Source organism: Hyposmocoma kahamanoa, unplaced genomic scaffold (genome assembly GCF_003589595.1).
Source record: "Hyposmocoma kahamanoa isolate Upper Pololo Valley unplaced genomic scaffold, ASM358959v1 62, whole genome shotgun sequence".
Taxonomy (NCBI): Eukaryota; Metazoa; Arthropoda; class Insecta; order Lepidoptera; family Cosmopterigidae; genus Hyposmocoma; species Hyposmocoma kahamanoa.
In genome coordinates, this window is record NW_020653850.1 from 7,881,275 (window position 1) to 7,908,172 (window position 26,898).

Here is a 26,898-nt window from a genome sequence, read left to right on the forward strand (position 1 = left end):
GTAAGCGCCGCCGCTAGCGGCGAAGAATGCCGAAAGTCCATGCAAAGATATATAACAAAAACACATAGGACAATTTCGACAACTACGCGACTTGGTAACTGGACCCGTGACTCCGTGGTTAGAGCAATGCCACGGTGCAGCATAGTCGTGGGTTCAAGTCCCACTGGTTCGATGAAAAAATAAGTTTTTTCTGTGTATTCGATCTTCGTATTCATAATTATCACATTTTGTAATTGTTGAATAGAAGTAATTCATCCACTCCATTGCACAATTGCTCAGTTGTATCAATCGATACAAATGAAATTTGAAGCTGGCGTAAAAATACAATTTACAGGTCGTAACGTACCCCAAATTTAAATTTCGAATAAGGTCAAAGGGCACCATGTTAAGTCTATGGGAAAAATATTCCATTGTAATTTTTTTTTGCGCGCAAACCTGCAGAACTGTGGAAAAAGAAAGAAATATGAAAAATATTTGCGCGCGGATTTCGTAGAACTATGAAAAAATAATATTACGAAAGACTGGTGCGCTTCGTTAGGCAATCGACATTCCGCTTGGTTACATTGTATATAGGGTGTAACAGGTAATTGTTCTGTAAATATAAGAGATGTCAAAAATCTTTAAACTGATATCGAAAGTACGTTACCTAATGAGTAAAATGACATCAATAACTTTTTTAAATAAAACTAGAAATATACAATTTCATTTAATTTAAAAATATACAATTTTAACGTTAAACGCTACATTCGTAGAGGGTATGCTTCGAACAACTGCTTTAAATATCTAGACAAAATTTTGTACTTGCTTAAAATTATAGCAGTTTTGTTATCTATAAACTTTTTTAAGAGATAACAATAAGTAGCGAGGCTTTAATTGACCTAAGAAGCGTCTGTAAATGTATGGGAGCGTTAACGTAAAATTTTGGATATATCTAGTTTTATTTTTGAAAAGTAATTAGTGTCGTTTTCTCATTAGGTAATGTTCTTTCGAAATCCATTTAAAGGTTTTTGATGTCTCATATATTTACTGAATAAACGCCTGGGCACTCTAAAGATTACACCATGTAAACAAAAGGTGATAAAATTTATTCCAATTAAAACACAAACCAATGCAATTTCATGAAAACATACACAGAAATTAGTCTCAATATAAAACAAGCGCGGTCAATCAGACATTTTTAAAGGGACCCAATATTTTTTTACATGCTCATCGATTTATTTATGCCACGTGTGTTTGTTACTATCCTTGCAAACAAATCTACTTTTTAACAAATTTCTATTTACTTAGATATTATGTACGGTATGATTCCTTAAAAGCATCATAATAAAATCATACTACCAATATTTGCCAGGGAAATCTGATTTCCATAGAATAATGTCCGCGATGAACCAAACACACAGTGACTTGATCACAAGTGAATACATTTAACAGACAATCAAGCAAAACTTTGTTTCCTCGAAATGCCACATTATCCTTAACATAAGCGACGCTACTAAATTGGGGCGATACGGTACTTTGCACCAATATAAATAAATAGTTACAATTAATGACCATTTTGATAAAATATACATGTATGAACTCGTCCTGTCAGTAATTTCCATGAGATAAGACAATCCAAACATTCCACGAGATATTTGTTCGAATTAATCATCGTCTGATGAAAGAGAAAATATTGTACCAATGTGGTAAAAGATTTAATTATGTATTTTAATAATATACGTATACGTACATAGATAAGGTGTACTAGCTATACTATACAACATGAATGCCTTGATTTTAAACACGATCCGTTCTTTCTTAACATACCTATAGTCTTCCTATAGTTTAAATCTTGAGGATGGAAAAAATAAAGGAAGTTTAAATATAATTATCGTCTTTCGGGACTTAGAGGATGGAAAAAAAAGTCTAAGTTTGGGACAGGCTTAGGTGATTGAGCTACACTGCCAATCTAATTGTCATTTTTCTTTTCTTTTTCATAATCATTTTTTTATAGGTGTTCTACAGCCAATAATATCCTTCCGGAGTTGTAAATACTAGTATTTTTGTCAAGTCTGAGCTCTCCAAGCGCCAAGAGTAAATTTATTAGAATCTTAAATAACAATGAAATATTCTGGGCAAACCAAGGTAATGAAGGCGGTATAGTGGGTTATTTTTCCAGAAGCCAGTCCTATACAACTAAAAATTTAAGAGTTTTGGTCTTTTACTTAATACTCTTCAATGCTCAATTCACAACATTGCGGCAAAACGGCACGAAATGATGAAAAATGAATTTTGTAACGATATCGTACATAGCATAATGAACTTTATGTTCAATTGTGTAACTTACAAACTTCGCGCATGCTCAGGAATGCCCGCGCATTTCCAGAAATGCTCGCGCATTCGCGGGAATTCCGCAGCTGCAGTGCGACGTCATGCGTTTACGAAATAGATGATAACTACTGATAACTGATGGAAAGTTGACCTATTTGGTGCAAAATCAATATTGTTTGTGTTATGTAAAAAGTCTAAATTATATGTGGCCGTATTATACACTAACTTATCAAAGCCCATTTCATAATAATGATAAAAAATAAAGATCTCATAGAAATCTTTGCAAAACGTTCAATATTGTCGAAAAATCTTCGTTTCGTCATGATTTGTGTTCATTATGAATCATGAACACAAATATCTCTTTTCCTTTTTCTGATCTTCTTCTGTTTCACAAATAAGCTAAATAGCAACAATATCCAAGTCCACCATCCTTGTCTTGTCGTGTTAAATATCTACACTGAGCAAGAGAAAGCCTGCTTCCGTTTTATATGTTTCGCTCAATGCAATGTAAATAGATAACAAAGGTTTAAAGAAAGACTGCAGTCGCCGTATACACCTAATAACTATTAGAAAAGAAAAACAACAAAAAGTCTTCATGTTGTTTTCCTAGATAAGTAGTTCTTTACTGTCACCGGATTGTCGATATACTTTTCAATATAATAGACTTACGGAAGGTACAAATTATTATATATAATTGTACCTAATCAGTTTCATGTAAGCGTGTAAGGAAAAGTTTTTTCGAGCTATCGTAATGTACCAATTTCTTCGTAGTCGTGAAGGTGTAGCAGAAATTTGAACTACACGTCTTGAATATGTTATACTTACCTACTTGGATAATATCGAATAAAGCGCAACATTTATATATATTATTTAACAAAGGTTAATACTAATTTGAATGATAAAGTCAAACTTTATCGTAGCTGTAATTATGGCCATACAATCAATGCAAAATCTAGGAGCAAAGTGTTCACGTATCTAAATTCTGCATTCTTTGTGATAATGTATGCTCCTTTCGTGTGCGTGTGTGGCGAATTACGGCACAAGGTCGTATTTGTTTTCTACAAAGAGCCACTAAATAGACAAATACACAAAGTATTTTTCTAACCGCTATTATAAAACTTGCTACCTAGCAACGTTACCATTATTTACTATAAGTGAATCAATTTGAAGTGTGTGATGGAACGATGCAACGTTGCCAAACCGTTTTGGATACAAATAATTAATAGATTTATAAATTAGTGGATAGAGAAATTAAAAGATCCATGTCAGTCATCATTAATCATTTAATGAATCTGTTATTTACAAAAGGTTCGGTGGACTGTCAACAATATAAGCATTGGTTGCCTCGCAAGCGCAGCGTTCTATCATGTTTTAAAACTTTAACAAGTAACCCCTTCGTCACTTTATATAGGCCTTATGCAGACGGCGAGCTGTCTACGAATAGCTTGATATTCATTTTAGTTCTAGAAAATATTTAGATAATTTTTGAAGTGAGCCAAAAGAAATGGTACAACAAAATGTTGAATAAGGTAATAATTCACGTACTCTGTCTATCCCGTCTGCGCTAAACTTTAATTGACACTTAAAAGGAACTAAATAAAAAAAATCACGCCACATTTCTTATTACATTAGCCCTGCTAAGTGGTAATCTACTAAAGATATTGTACACTGTTATCGTTACGATTGTAAAGTTGATATATCATAGGAAATCATGACTTTTAAAATGTTCAGCTGTTTACGAAATACTTTAGCAAAGCATTGAACTGTGTTTAAAGTAAATAAAGTGCGTATTTCAAGTCGTGCAAACACTTGAAAAAAATTCATTCAATTTTTCCATAGCTTAGGAGTCGTTCCATAGAAAAATAATCATTATATATTAATGAATAGACTCCTTAATTTATTCAATCGCATGTTTACCTTTATACACATTCTAAAAACGAAAGAAAAAATACTTCAAACCAATACTGAATAAAAAAATACATTAATTGAGAATTTTGTTATTATTTGTTGATATATATAGAACATTTCATTGCTTGTCAGGTCGATACATTCAATATTTAGTAATTACTATTTTTAATTATACTCTGAACTTTTGTTCAAAATATATTAAGTTTTTTCGAGTACAAAGAGAGTGTTTAAACACTGTCACAATTGTTATTTTACTCTAACAATAACGTTAGAAACATATTAAAAATGTGGTTGAAACACTTCTTATAAGTACTGAGCTATTGAAGCACATTACAAAACTGGATTATTAAATGAAAAAAAAAATAAAAAGTTACATGCAAAACTCAAACGCAACTATAAAATTATTTACAATGCTTAAACTACTCTCGATAACTTCAATACATGTCAACTTTAAGTCCTATAATTTATTCTTTCTTAAAAACATAATAACACTTTTGGTTTTTACATAAAGCTATAACAACAGTAACATTACACAATAACTCTTTCCAATAATAATACATTTTATACAATTTATAACTCAGTTTATATTAAACCTTATAAAGAAAATATTCGTAAATACTTTAACTCATTGATTATATACGATTATTTCATCATTATAAAGTTACAGGCTGTAACAAAAAAATTAAATTTTTTAATAGTTTTTCCGTTTTATCATCATTATCACATAATACTTTTAAATCTACACTTCACGTTTCTATACATCCATTAGTTAGACTAAATTTACTTATAACTAAATTATGCAATTCATTGACAGAAAAATATATATGACAAAAATATACGGTGTTATACTCTGCGTTATAATATTTACATTCTACAAGAATGGCAAGTGTACAACTTGTTTCGATTATACCCATAGTACAGGGTGTATCTTCGACCATCACACAAATTAAGAATGTAACGGTGCACATAAAAACAAACAATTTTTGCGAGAATATGTAAAGTGAAAACAATTTCTAACTCCTTTTAGAAATACCGCAATTTCTTTTTTATTGCAGTGTTTGTTTTTGTCACAATCATCTTCTTAAGTTTGTCTGGATTTATTAAAGATGCACCTGTATTATGAGTAAAATATTTGGTATTAAATGATGCACAGAAAATTGACTGCGTTGCTTCTTGTCTACATTAAAATACTTATTTACTTATCAGTATCACTTATTTACAGAAGGTTGTTCTTTCAATGGCACACGATAGATTGAGAAACTCCTAAATATACATTGAATTTAATTTTATATAAATTACTTCCTTTACGGTTCATATTGTACTTAACATGCCTACTACCTCTCAGAGACAAAAATCCCCATAACGTTCATCACAATATATCGTTATCAAGTGAATATAAAGTGCATCGTCCAGTAAAATCAGTTCCAGAAACATCTCTCTCAAAGAATAGTATGAAAAAAGCCAAGCTCGAAAAATTGTTACTTATCCTAGCAATTTTGGAAAGGCATGACATACTACATGGTATTTCCAAGACACTTAATTATCAGATTAAAAAGTATGTTCGAAAAGTGCACACTACTTAATTTTAATAGATTAGAAAATGTTTATTTTGCGGAATACGGTAATCATATAGACCAGGGAAATTAGGTAATTGTACGTGTAAAACGGAGGATTGATTATTCAGAAACAGCATCAATTTGTGTTGTGATAATTATTGATATTAAGTTGTATTCATATAAGTACGTACGAGTATATACAACAATAATAGAAAGAATGTTGTGAGAAATTGGCAACAAGTAAGTACTCTTTGTTTGTAAATGTTTTTTACTCATTATCGTTTCGGAACTTTTAATCAATACAGTGCAAAAAAAATAGATAGAAGTTAAGATTAAAACAGGAATATTTTAAGACGTGATAGTAATTGGAACCACCCTACCTATTTCAGTGTATGTATGTACAAAAGTGCATTAACTAATATCTACTATTTACACAAAAGGTATACGTAAAATCAATAAACATCGATTTTTTAAACGAGTAAGTACTTAATAGTCTTTGTCAGACTTATTGTCAAATACTTGAAATCAATGATTGCTAAACGAGCATTTCCTAATTTTGCAAGATTACTTACATTTGTACATCTCACCTGACGATACATGGAGATGTAAACGTGAACGGTACATTGCACGCCTAAAAGGTACCAGTTCGCTCTGATAAAAAAATATTCAGGTTATATTGTTAGGGCAATACAGAACCCGGCAAAGACTTCCAGGCCTTTGCTGTATCATAAATCATAATGAACGTAGAAGGAAAACGCTTCGGCGGAATTAACGTTCTACGACGGAAAGGAGCGGGCGGTTTTATATCTTGTAATACCATGATTGAATTAATTCCAGGCTGTCCATGGTTCGGCGCTAACAGCTGACGCAAATGCGTCGCCAAAGCGACGAGAGTTCTCCTAACACGAGCAATCTTGAGCGTGAAATCCAGAATTACCATTCGCACAGCTCGATAGATTGCACGGAAAATAAATTCTGCGCAAATAATTTGTTGTGTGGCGGTACAAACACGCCTAGTTCCTTTATGGTCGTCGCTCCCTTGCATTCAGTCGAGGTCAGGGAACAAACTTTCATAAATAGCTATCGTACTACTTGGGCCCTTAGTACCTACAGTCGATTCGCTCAGAACCGTTGCTCGGATGCCGCTACTCTCCACGACCAAGCATTTAAGTGCAACATACAACCAGCCCGTAAGTTTAACATAATGGCTATACCACAGATATCAAGCCAGACCACGACTTCCATCGCTTGTCACCAGGCACAGCTGTAGTCTACCACCCGTAAATAGGAAAATAAAATCCGTGGACGCAAACAACACCAACGAAACATTTTTTTTAAATCACTTGGGTCTAAGTACGTTTCCCTAAGTACATTATGCTGATATATGGAGTTTTTGAGAATAAAACATTCGTATCAATTCTTAGTTAAAAATTACAGCTCGCAGTAAGTATACCGATTTGGTAGTTAACACCACAAGACAAAGGTATGATGACACAATAATCGGTACCATTCACTGACAATTTTTTTTTTTTGTGTTGTTGGATGAACAAGACTAAGTAAACTGTAACTGTCTTGAATGTTAGTCGAAAAAATGGGATAAAAGTCTTGTGATCGTAAGTAACTATAATGATGGAAATATTATGGCAGTAATGTCTATAATTTCGTCTCACATCGTTCAACTTGACACTAGTGACAATTAGTGACATCTTGTAACTATGTAATTAAAATTACTTTTTTAAATAATTACACGAATTTTTCTTCGTCAACGATGTCGTTGCTTCCCTTGGTTCCGTCTCTCTCGGTTGTCCAGCAAATTCACCATTGAATGTGCCCCTTTATATGGCACGTTTAAATAAACAGGTATTAAATACAAAGCAAAATAAATATGTACACATATTGCTGGCAGTCATTTCTGGGCAATTACATATAATATTATTTGCCATAAATTATTATATACCTCATTATTTAAAATGGTAACTGCTAAATGTTCTACACATGTATATTCATGTTCTAAAAAATTAGTTCCTTTCAATTACTCCGAGTTAAATTTTATACATTATTTCAAGTATACAATAATTATTCCGTCCAGTTCTACCACTATTATATTATTTACAAGTTGTCTTAAAGGCAACGCCGTCAGTATGAATGAGATCCAGTAATTTGATATAAATGACGTTGTGGTAAAGACTTAGCTTGTAGTAAAGATGTACAGTCGATATCATCAATGACTTATAATACTTATATTCGGTTATTTCGCTATCACGTTTAAATTATAATCAAGGCACTAAAATGTCATACACTCGCATCACTTTCCTCACACCATAATTTCTAATTTTAGGTGTAAAATAACTACCCAAATTCAGCATGACTAATCTAGCAGTACAACGAGGCTAGAATTTGTCGAAGCAGGTTGAAATATTATATAGTACTGAGCTTATTCCGATAAATTTGTCCCTTTCAAACTGGCGCTAACTCGGCGTCTCACATGGGATGCAATTCGTAGCGAATTCATTTGATCCTATACATTCAAAGAAATCGATATTAATGAAATCGACTGTAAATTCGATAATCAATAAGCGGCAAATTGGAAGACAAAGCCGCCGTACTAGTAAGGCTACATTAAAACAGGATTGACGACTCCATCCTTTTTTGCTTCCATATTAAAGCATTGTAATTCTTCGCAACTAACAATTTAGTAGTTTGAACCTAAGAAGTCTTAATTAGCCAAGTTTCTCAAGTCTTTGTATTAATATTAGGAAATATATAAATTATAGTTACGCAATATACAGAAAAAGAGTTTACTGTTCGAGAAAATCGAAGAATCTTATCTAAGATTTGATAGATTACCAAGTATCTAAAAACAAAACTGCGCGTATTTAAGTGTAATTTGCGTGTTTGAAATAACTCAATTTCATTTAAAAAAAGTTGAGAGAGCTTTTTTCTTCCATAAGAAATGTATACCAACTATTCAAACCAACTATATAAGACTCCTTTGATTATTATTCCGCAATCATAGAACTATGTACCTTACAGTGACGTATCTAGAGCACACTTTCCCGCTGCGAGACCTCATCATAAGAAGGAGGGTCGGAGGGAGAGGCGGCGGTCTCGGTGATGGCGGGAGGGCGCGTGGCAATATGGGCGCCCATTGTTATTGGTGTGTCGTCGGGGTCTTCTTCGTCGCCTTCTTCGAGGTCCTCATCTATGGGGGTCAGCACGTCTATTGGGTGCTGAATTTCTTCATGTTTCCTGAAATTGCGAAATTTAAACTGTATAATAAATACAGTATGTAATTTACACTTTTCAGTACAGGACCATTTTAAAGTTCACTTATGTTACGCCTAATCTAGTGTACTACTTAATTCATTAAATGAAACCGCATGTTACTAATGGAGCAATAAACTTAATGATTTTAATTAATTTACAATGTAGAGATATAAAACTAAAGAATATTACTGATTTTATTAATTATCATGATATTAATTTATTTTCCGTGAAATTACTCGACTGTACTCCGTCCAACCGTTTATTTTACTTTTCACAGCTCGAGTACTAACTAATTAGTGATGTCCTAATGCGTTACCGATTCGATTTCTTATTACAATCACTTACATTTTATTCATGAAGAAATTTTAATCGTGAATGTGACCGGATCACATTCACAATAAATTAATAATTAATGTTACAGAGGATTCAAGTAATGATTCCAGTGCACATGGATAATAATTCATTATACTTGGTACTTGGTGTAACGGGCTGGTGTCCGCAACTCGACGTCAAGGCGCCTATTTTGCGCGTGGGAATAATGCATTATAATAATCACTTACAATTTATTATAAATATTTTTAAGTCATTAATTTTAATTATAATTTATTAGACAGGTACTAAAACCTATACAACGAATAATCTTCTTTTCATAATCTGTCGGCTCGATCAAATTATCCGACCCCAAGAGTATGTAGTGATGCACTAAAAAACAGCGTCCTTGAAGGACTGCACTTTTTTGTCTATGGTTGTCTATCAATAATTGTTGAACTTCATAGGCATGCTTATGTCTAAAATAATAAATCGTTGGACAAAGTATAGTTTGTTATAATTATTAATACAAAGATCGAACACAAAGAAAAGTTCCTTCCATCTAACAGGACTCGAATCTGTGTCTGTATATGAAATTAAGTCCACTGCTCTACCAACTGAGCTACACATCGAGTCAGCCGACCTTACGATGTGATTAATTAATTATAACAAGATTTTTTTTTTTAAAAAAAACAAGGTGCAATACTTTTTTTTGTATATTGTAAGTAATAACTTACCTGCGGAACAAAGGCGCAGCAAACGAAGTGAGCGCGGAAGCGAGGAAGAAAGCGGCCGCCATATAGAAGGAGGCATCATATGACTTAGTCGCGTCGAAGACCGCCCCGGCGAGGGGGGAGCCAACCATGGCCGCCGCGCCACGAAACAGGATCAGCAACCCGAAGGCATTCGTCAACTTGTCCAGCCCCAGCAGGTCCACGAGGATTATGGAAGTGAGGGAGATATAGCCAGCTGTGAAAAGAAAACAGGTCACATTATTATTATTCTACTCCATTATTGATTAACAATAAATTACCTATCAGCATTTTAGATTATAGAACGTTTTATCAGCAAGATATAAAACGTTATATATTATATGCCTATAATCTGTGTTTATACTACTTATGTAAGTATCGATGTTTTTTTATTTATCTGTTCATTTATTATATTTATCCGTCTGTCTCTCTTTCACGCTGTTGCCGGCTTATGAAATTTGTTCTTCGTGTTTTGGGTTGACTGGAAGAAATCCTTTTCTAGAGATCAGCCTAACTTTGGTCACTTTTGTGTAATTAATACTTCTTTTGCGTTTGTTTAGTGCAATAAAGAAGATATTAATAAGCTTAGTCTGCTAAGGCACATTCAAGAGGGTTACATAGGGGCGAAAGTATCAATATAAACGGACTGCGTGTTATAAAGTAATTTATAGAGTCGAGGGTTAAACATTAGCTGATCAAAATGTGTATACTATACTTACATATGGCAATACCGAATGCAATGGCAACTACTATGAAGCTAGCGTAAGAAACACAAAAAGGCGTAACCCCAACAGCTATCTGTAACAAACATAGGTATGAATACACAAACACCGTCACTAAATGACCATGATTTTACTACTTGTGCATATAAAATTTCAAACATATATTTGTTTTGTAATTTGCTTGCTTGAAATAATTCTTATCAATAATAGTAATAATTTTGAATTCTTATTCAACTCGACTTCTACTAGAAGGGAACCGTATGTTTACTATTGTTATTTTTATTTCTATTATGTTGTAGAATAAGCAGTTTGTGCCCTCTAAGATAAAATGAGTAAATAACTACAGCTTAGTTGCCAATGACTACGGCGGATTGTATTTTGTCTTTTGTTTTTTTTTATAAATACCAAGTGACGAGAGAAATAAGTCATTCGCCTGGTAGTAAGTGACACACAACACTTGCAGAGCCACTCAGAGCTTTAAATTTCAAAAATCTTAAGGGCACTGCCACTGCACCCGTCACCCTGAGACATAAATTGACAAGTTCTATGTGTCTGCAATCTGTCCAGCACCCTGAACGTTCAAAACCGAAACACAGTAATGCTCACATTACCGCTTGGCGGCGGAAATAGGTAAAGTGGCAGTACTTCCCTGGACGAACTCTTTCACAAAGAGCTCTAATACTGCTACTAGAAGTTATTAATGAATAACTGAAAATTTACTGATTTTAAATTCTTAGGGTCGTATCTCCAGTGCTTGAAATCATACTCAGATCCTGACTTGAGCATTGAGTAGAGTTCTGGAATACGACCCTAAGGGTCATACCACTCGAACCACTCGACCACTCGACCACTCGAAATCATACTTAAGTCCCTGCCATTAGGGTCGTATTTCCAGTGCTTATGTTTCCAGTGCAATCCTGACTTGAGCATTGAGTAGAGTTCTATAATACCCTAAGTCTCTAATTTAAGTACTTATTAATTTGTACAGTCATGTCAAGAAGTGCATACACTGCTATGACCGACTTTTTACACAAACTTAACGTGGCTGCCGCACAAAATGTACGGTACGAAAAATACAAAAAGCATTTTGCAAATTTTTTTTCGTTTCAATTAATATGTTTGGTGCTACATACATATATATAACCTAAAAATTACAAAAAGAATTGCGGAATTACAAAGTGACTACTTCTTCATTGTTTCGTGGCTATTTCTAATATTAATTTCTTACCGTAGCGATAACGAGGCAGATATTGTTGAGCAACAAAGAGTCAACCCACGGGAAGTCGGCGATCCAGCCGCAGGCGATACGACCGATCGTGTTCGTGATACCCACTATCGACAGCAGGAACGATGCCTGGTTGGCTTCTACGCCCTGAAACGTATAAAGAAATGGGTTACAAACATATTAATGCGCACGAAATTACCAATCTATAAGTAACGAAATTAAATCTACTTATCGCCGTCTAAGAGTAAAAACCTCGTATGTGATTTCCATGTAATTATTCTGGACGAAGAAAAAAAATGTGTTTTAATTAGTTAAATTATACCTATTTCAGATACTATATTACTTTACTAATATGTCTGAGCAAGTATAGAAGTTTTTTTTTTTTAAATCAGTAAAAACTAACTATGTGAAAACGCGTACGCGAGGTTTTCACTCTAAGGCGACGATATGCACTTCGAACAGAACCGGCCTATATTTCTCCCAGCCCGGGAATCACACCCGGGCCCTTTGCGTGGTAGATGGAAACAATTTCATCACATCAAGTTTTGTTCGAATATTGCCTCTACTGCAACGGAACAAGATCCGTCAATGTGTAGCTTGATGTGCTGCCGTCTTGTACGAATACTTTTAGTACTCATAAATAACGATTAAAGTTAATTTATATTGTTGTACTTATTATTATTTTATCGCAGCATTCACCAACCCAAATTTAAAATTTACTAAATTAAATTGTTAGCTACCATTAAAGTCACTAACAACTATGAACGCAAGTGTCCACAATAATTTATTATTTTTATTTTAAACCCTATTCGCAATTGCATATATTCCAAAACTGACTTACACTCCGTTGAGCAGCGTCCACAATGTAAACAAACGGCACATAAAGCCCGGCCATGCCGAATACATTAGATACTCCAATAAGCATGAAGGCAGGGTCTCTCAACAGACTGACATCCAACATTGTGGCCAGAGCAGACTTGAACGAGTTCGGTAACGCCAAGCATGGGCATAGGTCGTATTCTGTAAATAGAAACGGATATAATAAAGATTAGTATCAATATTCATCTTGTGTATTCAATTGAATTCGAATTTAGCCACCGAAATTAGGTAGAGAACGAGTTCGTTCATGGAATTACTGCCATTTTACCTATTTCTGCCGCCATGCAGTAATGTGAGTATTATTGTGTTCCGGTTTTGAAGGGCAAGGGTGCTGTTGAAATTACAAGCACATGGGACTTGTCAACTTGTCTCGGGTGACGGACGCAGTGGCAATGCCCCTCAGATATTTGCGATTCAAAACTCTGAGGGGCACTGCAAAACCTGAAAATGACTGATGAGTCAGCCAGCTATAACCGTCAGATGTTACGGTTATAGCTACATAGTATTACCTGTGGTTGAGTGTACTTTATTTCATTATTACCCAACAATTTAAATCTTAGATGTGTAATTGGGATTGCCATTATTTCGGTATCGTATTGATCGTAAAAAAGACATTATAAGCGTATTAGTTTTTTTTTAATTACTATACAAGCGGTCGCACGACCATGCCATATGGATAGAAAGTAAATATTTTGCTTCATAGAGACATTATCTATCTTTAAACGTAGATAATACTGCATTCAACGATTTTTTTAAATAGGAAATGAAACTATTTTTCCGGATTTAAATCGCGTATATTTATTTTTTCAAACAAACCGACGTTTCGGGCCCTTTACAGGTCCCATTGTCACGGTTGACAGTCAACCTGTAAAGGGCCCGAAACGTCGATTTGTTTGAAAAAACAAATATACGCGATTTAAATCCGGAAAAATAGTTTCATTTCCTATGTGTAACAATCGCGAAAACCTAAGAACTCGATTTTTTAAAAGTTACTTTGTCAATGATAATTCCTACTCACGTTCTGCTCGTTCTAAATCCCCGGTCTGTCGACTCTGCGGCAGACTTAGCACCGAATTACGATATCCCTGTAGTGACTTCTGACTCTGGTACTGAGGTAGATTGAGCACTGAGCCCGAGTAGAATATGTCCTTGCGAGACATAGGCCGCACCATACGGGAAGGCTCTTTGGGACCAGCGACGGAGATCTTTGAGGTAAACATTACGCTGTCGCCGTCACCCTGGAAATGAGAGAAAGTAAGATCAGATAAGAATTTTTTACCTTAGCCTAAGGCCCCATGCACCCGGGGCAGCTCACTTAAGGCTAGCCACTAGGCTTTTGAGAACCGGATGAAGTCTATGTAAACTGGATGACCTAGGGTCAGGACCTGCCTCATAAGATCCCTGTGCAATCTTGCTTGCACAGGTTATAGTACCCTTCTCGTATACCCTGAAGGTCGGTGGGGAAGGTCACTATAAACAAAAACTTAAGTAGAAACATACGGAGGAGTATGACCTAAGGACCCCGTGTATATCAAAATCTATATAATATGTGGTGAACAGAGAATATTGTTCTTGTGATCATGTAAGCGTCCAGTGTAGTTTATAATGAAAATATCGCATTCAAATTTAGCGCTTTATATTTTACAAGACTAGAAAAATGTCTAGAAAATATATCTAGAAAAACACGTTTTTCATACAAAACTGAGGGCATACTTGTTTAGGCCTAAAGAATTGCATTATATTTAGTACATGCTATACATTGAGCGTTTAGCATATCCTTATTGTAGTTTGCTGGGTCTTAGAAGGTTACAGATTTCATTCTAAATTTAAAACATCAGTATTGCAATTTTATTATTTTTAGCGCCACAGAAAATAGTGGTAGTGCCTAATCACTCCTGGAGAATATTACCTGTGACAAAAAAGTACCGCCATTACGGGATAACTCTGCGTACTACAATCTGCACGTCGTCCTAAGATTGCGTTTTCGCGTTGAGTTTTCTGCTAAGTGCGTGTTTGGTATCCTGAGCGTGTATGGCTTTAGATAAGATTTTCAACAATATATGTATATTACATTTTTTTTCACTTCTATATATAACTTTTTCTTCACTTATAATTGCCACGATAATGTTTACAATGTTTTTATCAGTGTTCAAATCTATACGCAATAAGACAAATCATCATACGAAAATAACACTTAGTCATTTCCTTCTTAAAGCCTTGACACCAATAGGTATTACCACCATAATACTCTTTGTTTCACCCGTCACAGGTAATGATCGCCAACAGAAATACATATTTGGACTGCGTCCAGCCGCAGTGCAATTTGGCAAGACTCCTTACAAGAGTTTCAAGGCCTTTCCTCCTTTCGCTAGAAATGCCACAAAATGTTTTTTGTGAAACTTTTCGCCTAATTAACTTCTATAAATATATGCCCAACAGATTGCAAGGAACAATGAATTCATAAGAGTGAAATAGACGTACTATAAGTTTCCGGAACTGGCCACTTACATAAACAATGTGCGCCGTATGATCAAAACAGACAGGCAAGTGACATACCATGAGATTCGGGCATCTTTAGGCGTAGGCATGAGTCAAATACAATCAATACTACACAAACATTTGGGTGTGAAAAAGCTGTGTGCTCTCGGTGGATTCTACATAATTTGATTGAGGCGCAAAAAAACGGATCGCGTCATTTGGTGCAATGCCATGCTTACCAGATTCAACGAAGGGGCGTCAAATTTAGTGTGGGACATAGTAACAGGTGACGAAACATGGATTTCATAGTTACGATCCCAAAACAAAGCAGCAATCGAGCGTATGGGTCTTTCGAGATGAGCCGAAACCAACCAAAGTGGCGCGCGTGTAAAGTGTCTCTAAACGGATGATTGCTTCTTTTTTTAATAAAACTGGACACGTGGCTACTTTGGAGAATCGTTGTACCGTGAATAGTAATTGGTTCATGATCATTTGTTTGCCGGAAGTTATTGACAAACTCCGTAAAAATAACCGTAAACGCCGTATCATCTTGCACCACGATAATGCCAGTTCTCACACGGCCAGACAGACAAATGAATGTTTGAAGGTGAACAACGTTGACCTTATGGGCCATCCCGGGTGCAGTCCCGACCTGGCACCTTGTGATTTTATTTATTCCCAAAAATTACGAACCAGTTACGCGGTCAACGAGTTTCATCACCTGGAGAGGCTGTCGAAGAGTATGAAAAATATGTTTCAGAGATTGTCACGGAGGAGTAGCATAAATGTTTTCAAAATTGGTTCATTCGTATGAAAAACTGCATCAACGCTAACGGAGAATATTTTGAAAAACAATAAATTCATTTTTGACCAATTATAATATTTTTTTAAATTCATTCCGGAAAGTGAGTGTTCGATCTTTGTATTTATTATTATAACAAACTAGTGGAGTAATTTTACAAAAATAATTGAATATTAATTCAATAAAAATTTAAAATGCAGTGAACAGCGACATCTTTCGCCAGGCCTGGTAGCTGCAAAGGTACTAACTGGATGATAAATATTTTATAGATTTCTCATAGATATAGGCGTTACGACTAAAAAGTCGTTGAAAAACCAAATACAAAGACACGACGCAAGCACATAGAAAAATTCGTGAGGTCCGATGGTTCGTTCCGTGGCTTAGTTGGTATAGGGTCTGGCACGGTAAGCTACAAGACGTCGGTTCGAATCCGGCCGGATCGAAGGAATTTTTTCCGAGTGTTCGATCTTTGTATTAATAATTATATCATTCTGGAAACTTATAGTGCGCCCCACATATAGTCTGTTCTTTTTTGAAGACATAGTAAAATGACAGTTCATTGTGCAAAAGTGTTGCGCTTGCAAGCAGTGATTGCCGTCGATAAATATTATATCCACTATCGACTGCATGTTGGTTACGCTTATGAAATAAATGACTGTACTTGTTCATTTGAATCATCATCGGCCCATGATTCGTCTAACTGCTGGGCACAGGTTCATTTGAATTGTTAATTTTTGAAAATTCATTAATGATGAAATCAACTGTCAAAATAAGAATGAAGAATACAAAAACGCAATGAGTAATCACTAAGAACGTCGTAACATTCACAATTCAGAAATTTTTGGCAAAATTTTACCTACTTTCACAATCTATTGATAAAACTGTCGCCAACAATCACATCACGATTTAAAATTTTACGACAACGGGCAACACCGCAAATGTCAGTTTACTCCATCTTCAAAAAAGACTGACTATACAACTATACTTTCAATGAGCCTATTTATTTCATGCGACTCATTGAAAACCAGCGCCACAGCCTAAAGATGGCCATGCCTTAAGCTAAATGAGGCAAAAGGTTGCGTACGCCACAACCGAACAAATAAAAGTACTAATTTTAGTCGTTTTTTGTTTATTGCTTTATTTTTTATGTTGTTCCATTTTGGTTGTATTTTGTTAACTCTTTCTATTTTGTTTCGCACCTGTGTTGTGGCGTTGCAATAAATGTTTTTCTATTCTATTTTAATTGTAATACATTGAAGTTATGGTTTTGGAAATATAACCTCTTTTCCTACTGACTGTGGCGTAACAGTGGGACCCAAATTGATTTTGATTTTTTTGAAAAATAGGTCACGAACATTGGCTTGTTTGGAAAAACAAATATGCGCGATTTAGATCATAATAATATAATATTTATTCTTTATTTATACCATGTTTATTTACATCTCATAATTCCTCGCCTGATTCCTTTTTCACTTTTTCTCCAACTTTCAAATCCCGTTTCCAAATTACATTCCATGATGTTATAAAAGTTTCCCCGTTTTAAAAACAAGTTAGTCAAAACACTTTGAAAGTGGCTAAAACGCTTACCGCGAAAAGCCAAGAGGTATATGAAAGAAAGAAAGAAGAAATATAGTTTAATTTTCAAAGTGTCACAATCGCGAAAACCTAAAAACTCGATAAGTTTTGTGAATGTTTGACAGGGCTTCACGGATATTCAAATAGTTTTATTTAAACTGAAAACACATTTGCCGCAGCTACAGAAATCATTTGATCGAAATCTCAGATAAATCACTTCGCACTGATAACAAAATTTATCACCATTCTTTTGAGATTATTTTACGTCACTGTTTGTGGTTCCGTTGGGCTCTATGTTTATAGAAAATAAATAATGATAAAATAAATAAATAAATGTTAGACCACATCACATACGTTGCACCGATCCCAAAATAAGTAACTAAAGCACTTGCGTTATGGAAATCGGAAACAACGACGGTACCACAAACACCCAGACCCGAGACAATATAGAAAAATTTTCTACAATGACCTGGCCGGAGATCGTACCCGGGACCCCAAAGATGCCAACATCCTCAAAACCAGAGTGCAAGCCACTCGACTACGGAGATTGTTAAAAGACATCATGTTTCTTTAGCCTGTTTAAACAAAAACAATAAAAATAAATCATGAAGGACGAATAAGGTCTTGAGGATGTTAAATAATTTCCTTATCAAATGAGACTAATTTATCGAAAGTAAACTATACTCACATCATTTCTGTATTGACTATTAACGGAAGTTTTGGACGTGGCTTTGATTGCAGCTAAGGACGGCTTGAATCTGAAATTGCGGAAAAAAACTATATTAGAGTGATATAAATCCTTAAAATGTAACTACAATATAAAGCTTCACATAACGGGGATAACCCCGGGAAAACAAGAATACAACTAGAACTAGCATTTACGGTCACCATACAATTGCACTGTTAGAAACAACAAATATTGGTTAAGACGTCCTAGATATTTACTGAAGAATTAACCGCAATTATACAACACGTACACTGAAGTCTCTTTACACATATAGACAAAACATTTTGACCACCGAACACCTAAATATTATGAAAAGATCTACAATAAGCCAACATATCACAATTTAAACAATAATCGTCATCCACTTTTATCTCATTCAAAAGACGATGCGATGTCGACACAAAACCGAAGATCGTAAGTAATTTACCACCATCATACCACCACCCGAATGCAAATAAGTTCACAATACCTATCAGCTGGCTTATCGCCGGTGCCGATTTTGCTTTGCCTGTCGAAGGTCGGAACTGATCCGTTTTTGGGCATTAACGCCTGTCTGAACAGAAAATATAAGCAACAATAAATTTGGTACACCAATGTCTTCATGGTCAGCATGAACAACGGGTACTTAACCCGTCATGCGTGTTAGAGATACACGGTGTTCCTAACGATTTTGGTGCTGTAGTGTCCTAGAGCCACGCGGTGTCTCTGACGCGCAGCTATTTTTTATAATTTACAAAAAAAAATACCAAAACCATTTTCGATCCGTACTTGGTTAATATTATCAATTTTAATATAAAGAACACCCCACAATTAAACGTGTTATCTCTGGATATGTACTGCTAATGTTAGCAATAATTAGTTCATTCACGTTGGACTTGATATTAAAAAGACTAAGGGAAAGAACAACTTCATTGGTTTAGGAGTCACATAGGGCTTCAGTCCGTGGTGAAAGAAAATGATGCAGGCATAGTATAGTTATAGTCCATTTCACATAGCATGGCCACGGTGACGTCAAACGTCATTTGAAGTTTCTAAGGATGTAGTAATGTAAAATCGAATGAAAAACAATCGATATATATATCTTATCAAAATAGTTTGTAATGAAGAGCGAATCGATTTAGACACTAAAGTTTAAGAACATATAATAAACAAAATTAAAAGGATTCAATTATAATATTATTAAGTTACTAAAAAACTACACATCAATTTCAAAAATCAACAACAACTTAACAAAAGGTCTACAAAAAATCATAAAATCAATAGCAACGAAACGTAATTTGAACAATTACTCCAAAAACATCAAGCGAAGCTCAAAACAAAAGAAAACGACCCGCATACAAGGTGAATGCACACGTATTGACGAGAGATACACAATAGCCGATTCGATTTATCCATTTAATGTTGTAAATCTCTATGGATAAATACTCCGTTTTACGCATGAAGTAGTTAGGGTAATTTATTTTTATCTTTATGTAATTTTTACTTAATACTACGACTGAAACAAATATTGTTTGTTTTTTGGTCTATTGTAACAAATTTACAATTTCGTTTTATAACCTTTTTGGGGGTTGACGTTGCTCACTTCCGTAGATTTACCCTCGAGACCAGGGTCTCGAATCAAGTGACCCCTGTGTGGTGCTAAAGAGCAATAACTACTGGTGGTAGGCTTCAGCCGTGGTATCCCGCTAGGATACCACATGTTGAACCTCATACGACTAGTTGCTTGGACCTTCTGCTGACAACTGATCCGGACCGATACTCTGTGGTTGTGGATGCCCCACTGGGTACTTCCGACCATTGTCTGGTGAAAACTGTATCCGTATACTATCCTCCCGATCATGGCCTTAGTGGTATGAGACGGGTGTGGCGATACAAATTAGCAGATTGGGACGAAATGCGCCATTTCTTTGCGTCATGTCCCTGTCAGGCGTGCTTTACTTCAGGAGACTCGTCGAGCTGTGCTAATGCTGTAGTCGAGGGCTTGCGTTTGGGTATGGAGTATTACATACCATACTCTGAGGTACCCAATGGATCCCAAGCTCGTCCATGTTTTAACGCTGATTGTAGTTGTGCTGAAGCACATACACAGTCCACGCACCAAGCTTGGGCAGATGCTAGACTACGCAAAGCTCCGAGTACGCAGAATTTGAAGAAAGCTTTTAACAAAGCCGCCAAGAAGTGCAAAAGCGTGTTACGTAGAGCCAAGTTCGACCATGTGCGCCACATAGGGGCCAAGCTTGCCTCTTATCCAGCAGGCAGCAAATTCTTTTGATCTCTGGTCAAAGCGGTCGAATCTAACTTTTGTCGCCCATCTTTGCCACCTCTGCTGAGTCCGGATGCCTCACTGGCTCATACTGCGGAAGAGAAAGCGAATGTCTTTTCCTCACTCTTTGCAGAGAGTTCGCGTCAGCCTAATTTACCACCTAATTTACCTCAGACTGGCTGCACTATGGCGCCAGATCGCATATGCCAAAAAGAGGTACTTAGAACTCTGCGAAATCTAGACGTGAATAAAGCTAGCGGGTCTGATGGAATTCCAGCAATAGTCCCGCGTAACTGTGCGCCTGAGTTCTCACACGCAGTCTCTCCTGTTCTGACACGCCTGTATCGCCTCTCACTTGAAACTGGTGTAGTTCTCAGGTTGTGCAAACGTGCAACCTGTGCCAAAAAAGGGAAGTAGAGCCTGACCCTGTCAACTATAGACCTATCTCAGTCACTTCCATACTCTGCAAGACTATGTAACGTGTACTCAACCGTCTCCTATCATACCTTCAGAAAACGACCTACTCAGTGATCGCCAGTACGGATTCCGACGAGGGCGATCTACGGGGATCTTCTTGTGTATGCCTGTCACATATGGAGCGTGGCTATAGAAAAGCAAGGCGAAGCACTTGCAGTGTTTTTGGACATTTCTAAAGCATTTGATAGGGTCTGCCACGCAAGTCTTTTAAGTAAGCTTCCCTCTTATAGGCTTCACACTGACCTTTGCAATTTTATATCGGATTTCTTGAACGAACGTTCGATTCGAGTGGTCTTAGAAGGCTACTTTTCCGAACATAAGGCGATAGATATTTCCTCAGGGTTCCGTACTGTCTGTAACTCTCTTTCTGCTGCATATTAATGATATGTTAATTCCAGGTACCTTTGCGTTATTTTTTTACAACTGTGCTGTATGCTGATGACAGCACAGTTGTAATAAAATAAAATAAAATAAAATGTTTATTTCAGTAATACAATTAACTTTACATTAACAGTGGATGGTACCTTATCAAGCCTGTATTAGGAGGCACCGCTCCTCCATAGCTATAAATGCATATTTAACATTTTTAACTTATACTTACTGTAGTGTTTAATTTTTACATTTACATTTCCGCGTGCGTGCGTGCGTGCGTGCGTGCGTGCGTGCGTGCGTGCGTGCGCGTGTGTGTGTGTGTGTGTGTATATGTGTGTGTATTTGTGTTAATCTGTTGCCAAAGATATATAGGAAAGTAGTGTTTTTAAAGCAAGTGTTCTAATAGATCTTTGGTTTCCTCATACGATTTCGACTGTAGCCATTTTGTTATAACATTTTTGCAGTCTCTATAACTTTTGGCGTATATTTCTAATTCCTTATTAATCAAATTGTACAAATGGGCCGATCGTTTGCTGAATTGTCTGTTTGCAAATGTTGTATTTACTTTAGGTACTTGTACCACAGTGTCTTTCCTTCTCCTTTTCGAAATATATGTTGTCTGAGTACAGTTTTAGTGATGTAGAGCTTCCTTACAGTCGCTAATTTGATAGTTGATACAAACTGCTAGTGGCAAATCGTCTTTTTTTAAATACATTATTTTAAGCAAATTGCGTTGCGCATGTTCCAATTCGAGAAAAAGAGTTTTAGCAGCTCCATACAGGAATACAATACATCAATAAAATTGTAGATAGGTACTTGAACCAATGCAAGGGTCAGTGGAGAGGAAATCCAGTCTTGTCGAGAGTACATGGTTAGCCGTTTAGATTTGACACTCCAGGCAGTCTCCGATTGGGGCAATGCCAATCTTGTCAAATTTAATGCTACCAAAACGCAGGCATGTCTATTCTCCACAAAACGGAGTCCCTTTGCGCTGTCTCCGACTTTTCGTGATATTTCCATACCGATAACCGACTGTCTCCAGCTACTTGGAATGGACCTGTCGTCCAATTTGAACTTCGGCAGATACATTGAAGCCATGGCCACAAAATGCAGCAAAGAAGCTTCGGGTCCTTTTCAGGGTGAGGCGTTACTTTACACCGGTACAGTTGCTTCAGCTGTACCAAGCACAAGTCCGATCGTGCATGGAGTACTGCTACCACCTTTGGGATGGCTCTGCTAAATATTAACTGGCCACTTTGGATTCAATTGACAACCGTGTCAAGAGACTTATAGGTGACTAGGAGTTAGTGGAGGCGAAGCTGCAGAGCCTTAAACACCGCCGTAAAGTTGCCTGCTTATCGGTGTTTTACAGGATATATCACGGAGTGTGCGATGGAATTACATGATTTAATTCCGCCTTCCCCTTTCCATCACCAGGGGAGTAGGCATAGGCTTGGGTTCCATCCCTTTGTTGTGGATATACCAAAGACTCGCATGAAGCGTTACGCTTCCACATTTATATGGCGAACGGCTATGTAGTGGGATTCTCTGCCTGCAGACTTGTTCCCTGAACGTTATATCTTGGGTCTTTTCAAGGCGAGAGTGAATAGGCATTATTTAGGTGTGCATGCTCCATCGTCGACCTCACCGTCATTTTCCATCAGGTGAGATGGAGGTCAAATGCGTACTTATATTTTAATAAAAAAAAACTGATTATGAAAATAATTAAAAATAGTATGGATGCAACGTAAAAATTTGAAATGTCACAGTACCCATCCTACGTGAAATGGACTATAGTACAACTCTGAAACCGGGCCTGTGTTTACTACCATAATAAAGATTCTGTGTTGTAAACTTTACCAAAACTCCGTCACCGCCACCTGGATAAAAGTAATACTACAATACCTATCAGCTGACCTATCGCCGGTGCTATGTTTCCGCTGTCTATCGAAGAACGGGACCGATCCGTTCTTGGGCAGGCCGGGCGCTTGCGAGCTGAAGGCAGGAGATGACACGTTGCGAGACATTTGTTGCGACTGTGGTGGTTGAGCTGCAACATGTGCTGTGCCGTTCTCGTTCTAAAATGGAAAGTGTAACTCTTTAACCATCTCCGAAGTCATTTCTATATTGGCGCACTGTTTATTTTAAACCCGTTATGCGACCTAAAGACACACGGAAGCACTAGCGATTTTTGTAAAAAAAACATAAGTATAATATAAATATTTTTTTAAATGGTGGAAGAAAACACAGCTGCGCGTTAGAGACACGGTATGGCTCTAGGATGCTACAGCACCAAAATCGCTAGGGACACCATGTGTCGCTATGACGCATGACAGGTTAAATTCCAAAATTTAAAAAAAAGGCTTCTTCTTATATGTTTAAAGATAATAATAACAGATTTGTACAGGGCTAATACTTATAGATATAAATAGAACGAATATCTGTGAAAACCAATAAAAATAAATAAATTAAAGTCTAAGAACTACTTACATGAAGGACCACTTGCCTGATAGATATTTAAATGAAAAGTAAAGCCGTGATAGCGTACATCAAGTGCTATAGATCTATTTTTTCGAGTTGTACTGTTTACTGGTGATATTTACAAATAATTATAAATTTACGTTGAATTAAACAGATTATAAACTTGCCTTTTTCTCCCTATCAGCTCTGTCGTCGACTACAGCGGCTTCGGTAATAGTGGGCAGCGTAGGTGCAGTGGGCAGGCCGGGCATATTAGGGACGGTGGGCACACGCGCTAATGCTTCCAAGTTCAATGAGGAATGCACTCCTGGGTCTATGTTTAATGGTGCCTGAAAAGAACGAAATTTTAAATTGTGTCTTGAGATTCACCATAAAATAAATTGTAACATTCTGTTAGGGCGAGCAAAAAATTTCTATGTAAAATAGTGATGTCAAAACCTAAGTATTATTAAAGCGTCTTTTCTAGATTTTGTATCAGGTAAATTTTAATGTGTACTTTTTCTTTTTATTTCAGTATGTAAACAAAGTTTAATGGTAATATTCAACTGTCATGGAGATGACAAAACGTAAGTACATTTAAGACTTTTCATAATGATAATAATATTAAAATAAACCATACTAAAACCAAACACTGAAAAAAGTGGATAATGTGACTTTACTCCTCATTTGTAATTCATATAATTTTGTCTATAAAGGATGCTAACTCAAGCTGTTGTGTGACATTCGGTAAATTGCACTTAAGGCGGGTCACCTGAAGATTAGCGGCAAAAACTGTTTTGCTACATCAAATGTTTGAAGTACTTACTTTAAGTAACAGTCTTACAAAAAATATCTGACACACCTAAGGATATTGTCTGAAGAAAGTGCTGATTCGTTACACGATACGATATACTTTACCCGATCATATAAAATCCCGAAAACAAGCTAAAGTAAAAGACTAAAACGAATTATTTAAGAATAAAATATGTAACTTTGCACATCATTTTTATATGGAGCTATTTCTAGTTAAGTACTGTAGAGAACCTGCTAAATTTTAGTTTTCAACTGAGGCTTTTTAGTTATTAAATTCACATTTAACCCAAAACTTGAAAATTGCCCAACGGTTTAACAACAAGCCGCACCGCCCGCTGGTCAGGTGCTTGTCAACGTCGGATCTGTGTCAAATTTTCACCGCCTGTTCTGATTTTATTCCTATTAATTTTAAGCGCACAGATTGAGTGACGCGAGGGCGGCCCCCACACCTCACTTCCTACAGTCCAGTCTCGCGTCCAAAAACGTCGCCTTAACTCCCTAGTTCCGCTTAAGCTGCAACTCAATACAACCTACCTTTAATCTCTTTTCCATAGTCCCGTCTGGCAATTGTACTACGAAATACGAGCCGCCAATTGATCCCCTTTCCATTTGCAGTCTTTTCTCTTCTGCCATGCGTTGTAGCAAAGGTTTTTCGCCTGATGTCTATAGATTACAATATTATATTAAACACTATAAGCAGTAGAAAGCTTCATAAATAATATTAACCCTTAAGGCCCCATGTACTTCAAAAATAATAATATTTCAATCTTCTCACCTTAGGGTACACCAGAGGCCTCATCAAAGCACCAAACACAGCACAGTTCAGAATGAGCCCTGCCAGTAGCAGATTCGCATTCTGCCAAGAGCCAAACTCTTGCAGAAGCAGACTCGCCAATGGCGCGAAACTGAAAGTTCCTACCCCCGACCCGCAAACAGCGATACCTGTCGCTAGAGATCGTCTCGTCTCGAAGTAGTACCCCACAGCCACGACCGAAGGTAGGTATATCATTCCAAAGCCTATACCTGTAACAAAGAAAGCAATTTTGAAAGGTTTATTATTATACTATAAAACAGAGTTGGACAAAATACGGCCCACGAAGAGCTTTAATCCGGATTAAAGCCGCCAACGTCTCTTGTACAGCGGGCTTCCCACGGCCCGTGGTTGCACGGGTCGCACCGCGCTAGCTCACGCTAACGCGCCGTGGGGACAGAGTCGCCCGTGCCGGCGCCGGCGCTGGCTCGTTATATTACAGGCCGTGGGAAGCCGCCTTAAAAAGTATGAGTGTATGGCCCTCAGAAAGATTTTGATAGCCTTGTCGATATCGACACAAAATAACATGTACAAGTATAAGTTAACATACACACAAAAAAAATAACACGACAGAATAGTAATTAAAAATAGTTCAAAAGACACGCAATTTTTTTTAATTTTGGCGGCCTATGCAATTTCTTGTTTGTTTGGTCCCTAATGTTGCACACCCTTGGAAAAACTAATCTTAACAATTATTAAAATTCCAACATGAAAGAAACCCAGAATTTTAATTGAAATTACGACTCTAACGCATATAAAACAAAGTACCTACTTTGTAACGGAAATGCCTTATATTCTCTGTTTTGCATTATAATGATAATAACCAACAGTTAAATTAATTAATAAAATTCATAATTTTCTTATAGTATTTATTTCAATGAAAATTATATGATAATTTATAAAAGCTGATTTGCGAATTTAGGCTCCAGTCGTCGAAATGACAAAGGACTTACATCTTTTCCCAGAACAAAAAATAATCCTTTGAGATAAAGTAAGTGTAGTAACAAAGACAGAGATAGGGCTGCTTGGACAAGTCGGATATGTTGAGAGAATGAATGAAAGAAGATTGACGAAACAGACAGGCGAGAGTGAGGGCGCGTTCCCATTATGTCGTGACGACAGATAGTAATGTAGTTTAAAGTGTCGTGGTTTGCATATTTAAATAAAGTTGTACACACATAGAACAACACGA

The 26,898-nt window shown here is 36.4% G+C and overlaps 1 protein-coding gene across 5 annotated transcripts in view; it reads right to left on the reverse strand.

The window, feature by feature from the left end:
• Nucleotides 1-4,209: 4,209 nt before the first annotated feature.
• LOC113229413 (monocarboxylate transporter 4) overlaps nt 4,210-26,898 on the reverse strand; it is a 75,445-nt gene continuing 52,756 nt past the window's right edge. For 2 of the 5 annotated variants that reach the window (XM_026462984.1, XM_026462986.1), the window contains exons 4-15: nt 25,671-25,918; nt 25,430-25,558; nt 24,271-24,432; nt 23,528-23,700; nt 18,980-19,063; nt 18,472-18,541; nt 13,947-14,166; nt 12,891-13,069; nt 12,053-12,196; nt 10,822-10,900; nt 10,088-10,319; nt 4,210-9,023 (exon numbers count right to left, since the gene is read on the reverse strand). In XM_026462984.1, the coding sequence (XP_026318769.1) occupies nt 8,816-9,023; nt 10,088-10,319; nt 10,822-10,900; nt 12,053-12,196; nt 12,891-13,069; nt 13,947-14,166; nt 18,472-18,541; nt 18,980-19,063; nt 23,528-23,700; nt 24,271-24,432; nt 25,430-25,558; nt 25,671-25,918 (1,928 nt within the window). In that variant the 3' untranslated portion in view covers nt 4,210-8,815. The remainder of the gene's footprint in view (nt 9,024-10,087; nt 10,320-10,821; nt 10,901-12,052; nt 12,197-12,890; nt 13,070-13,946; nt 14,167-18,471; nt 18,542-18,979; nt 19,064-23,527; nt 23,701-24,270; nt 24,433-25,429; nt 25,559-25,670; nt 25,919-26,898) is intronic. The other 3 variants (XM_026462985.1, XM_026462987.1, XM_026462988.1) reach the window with 3 other exon arrangements.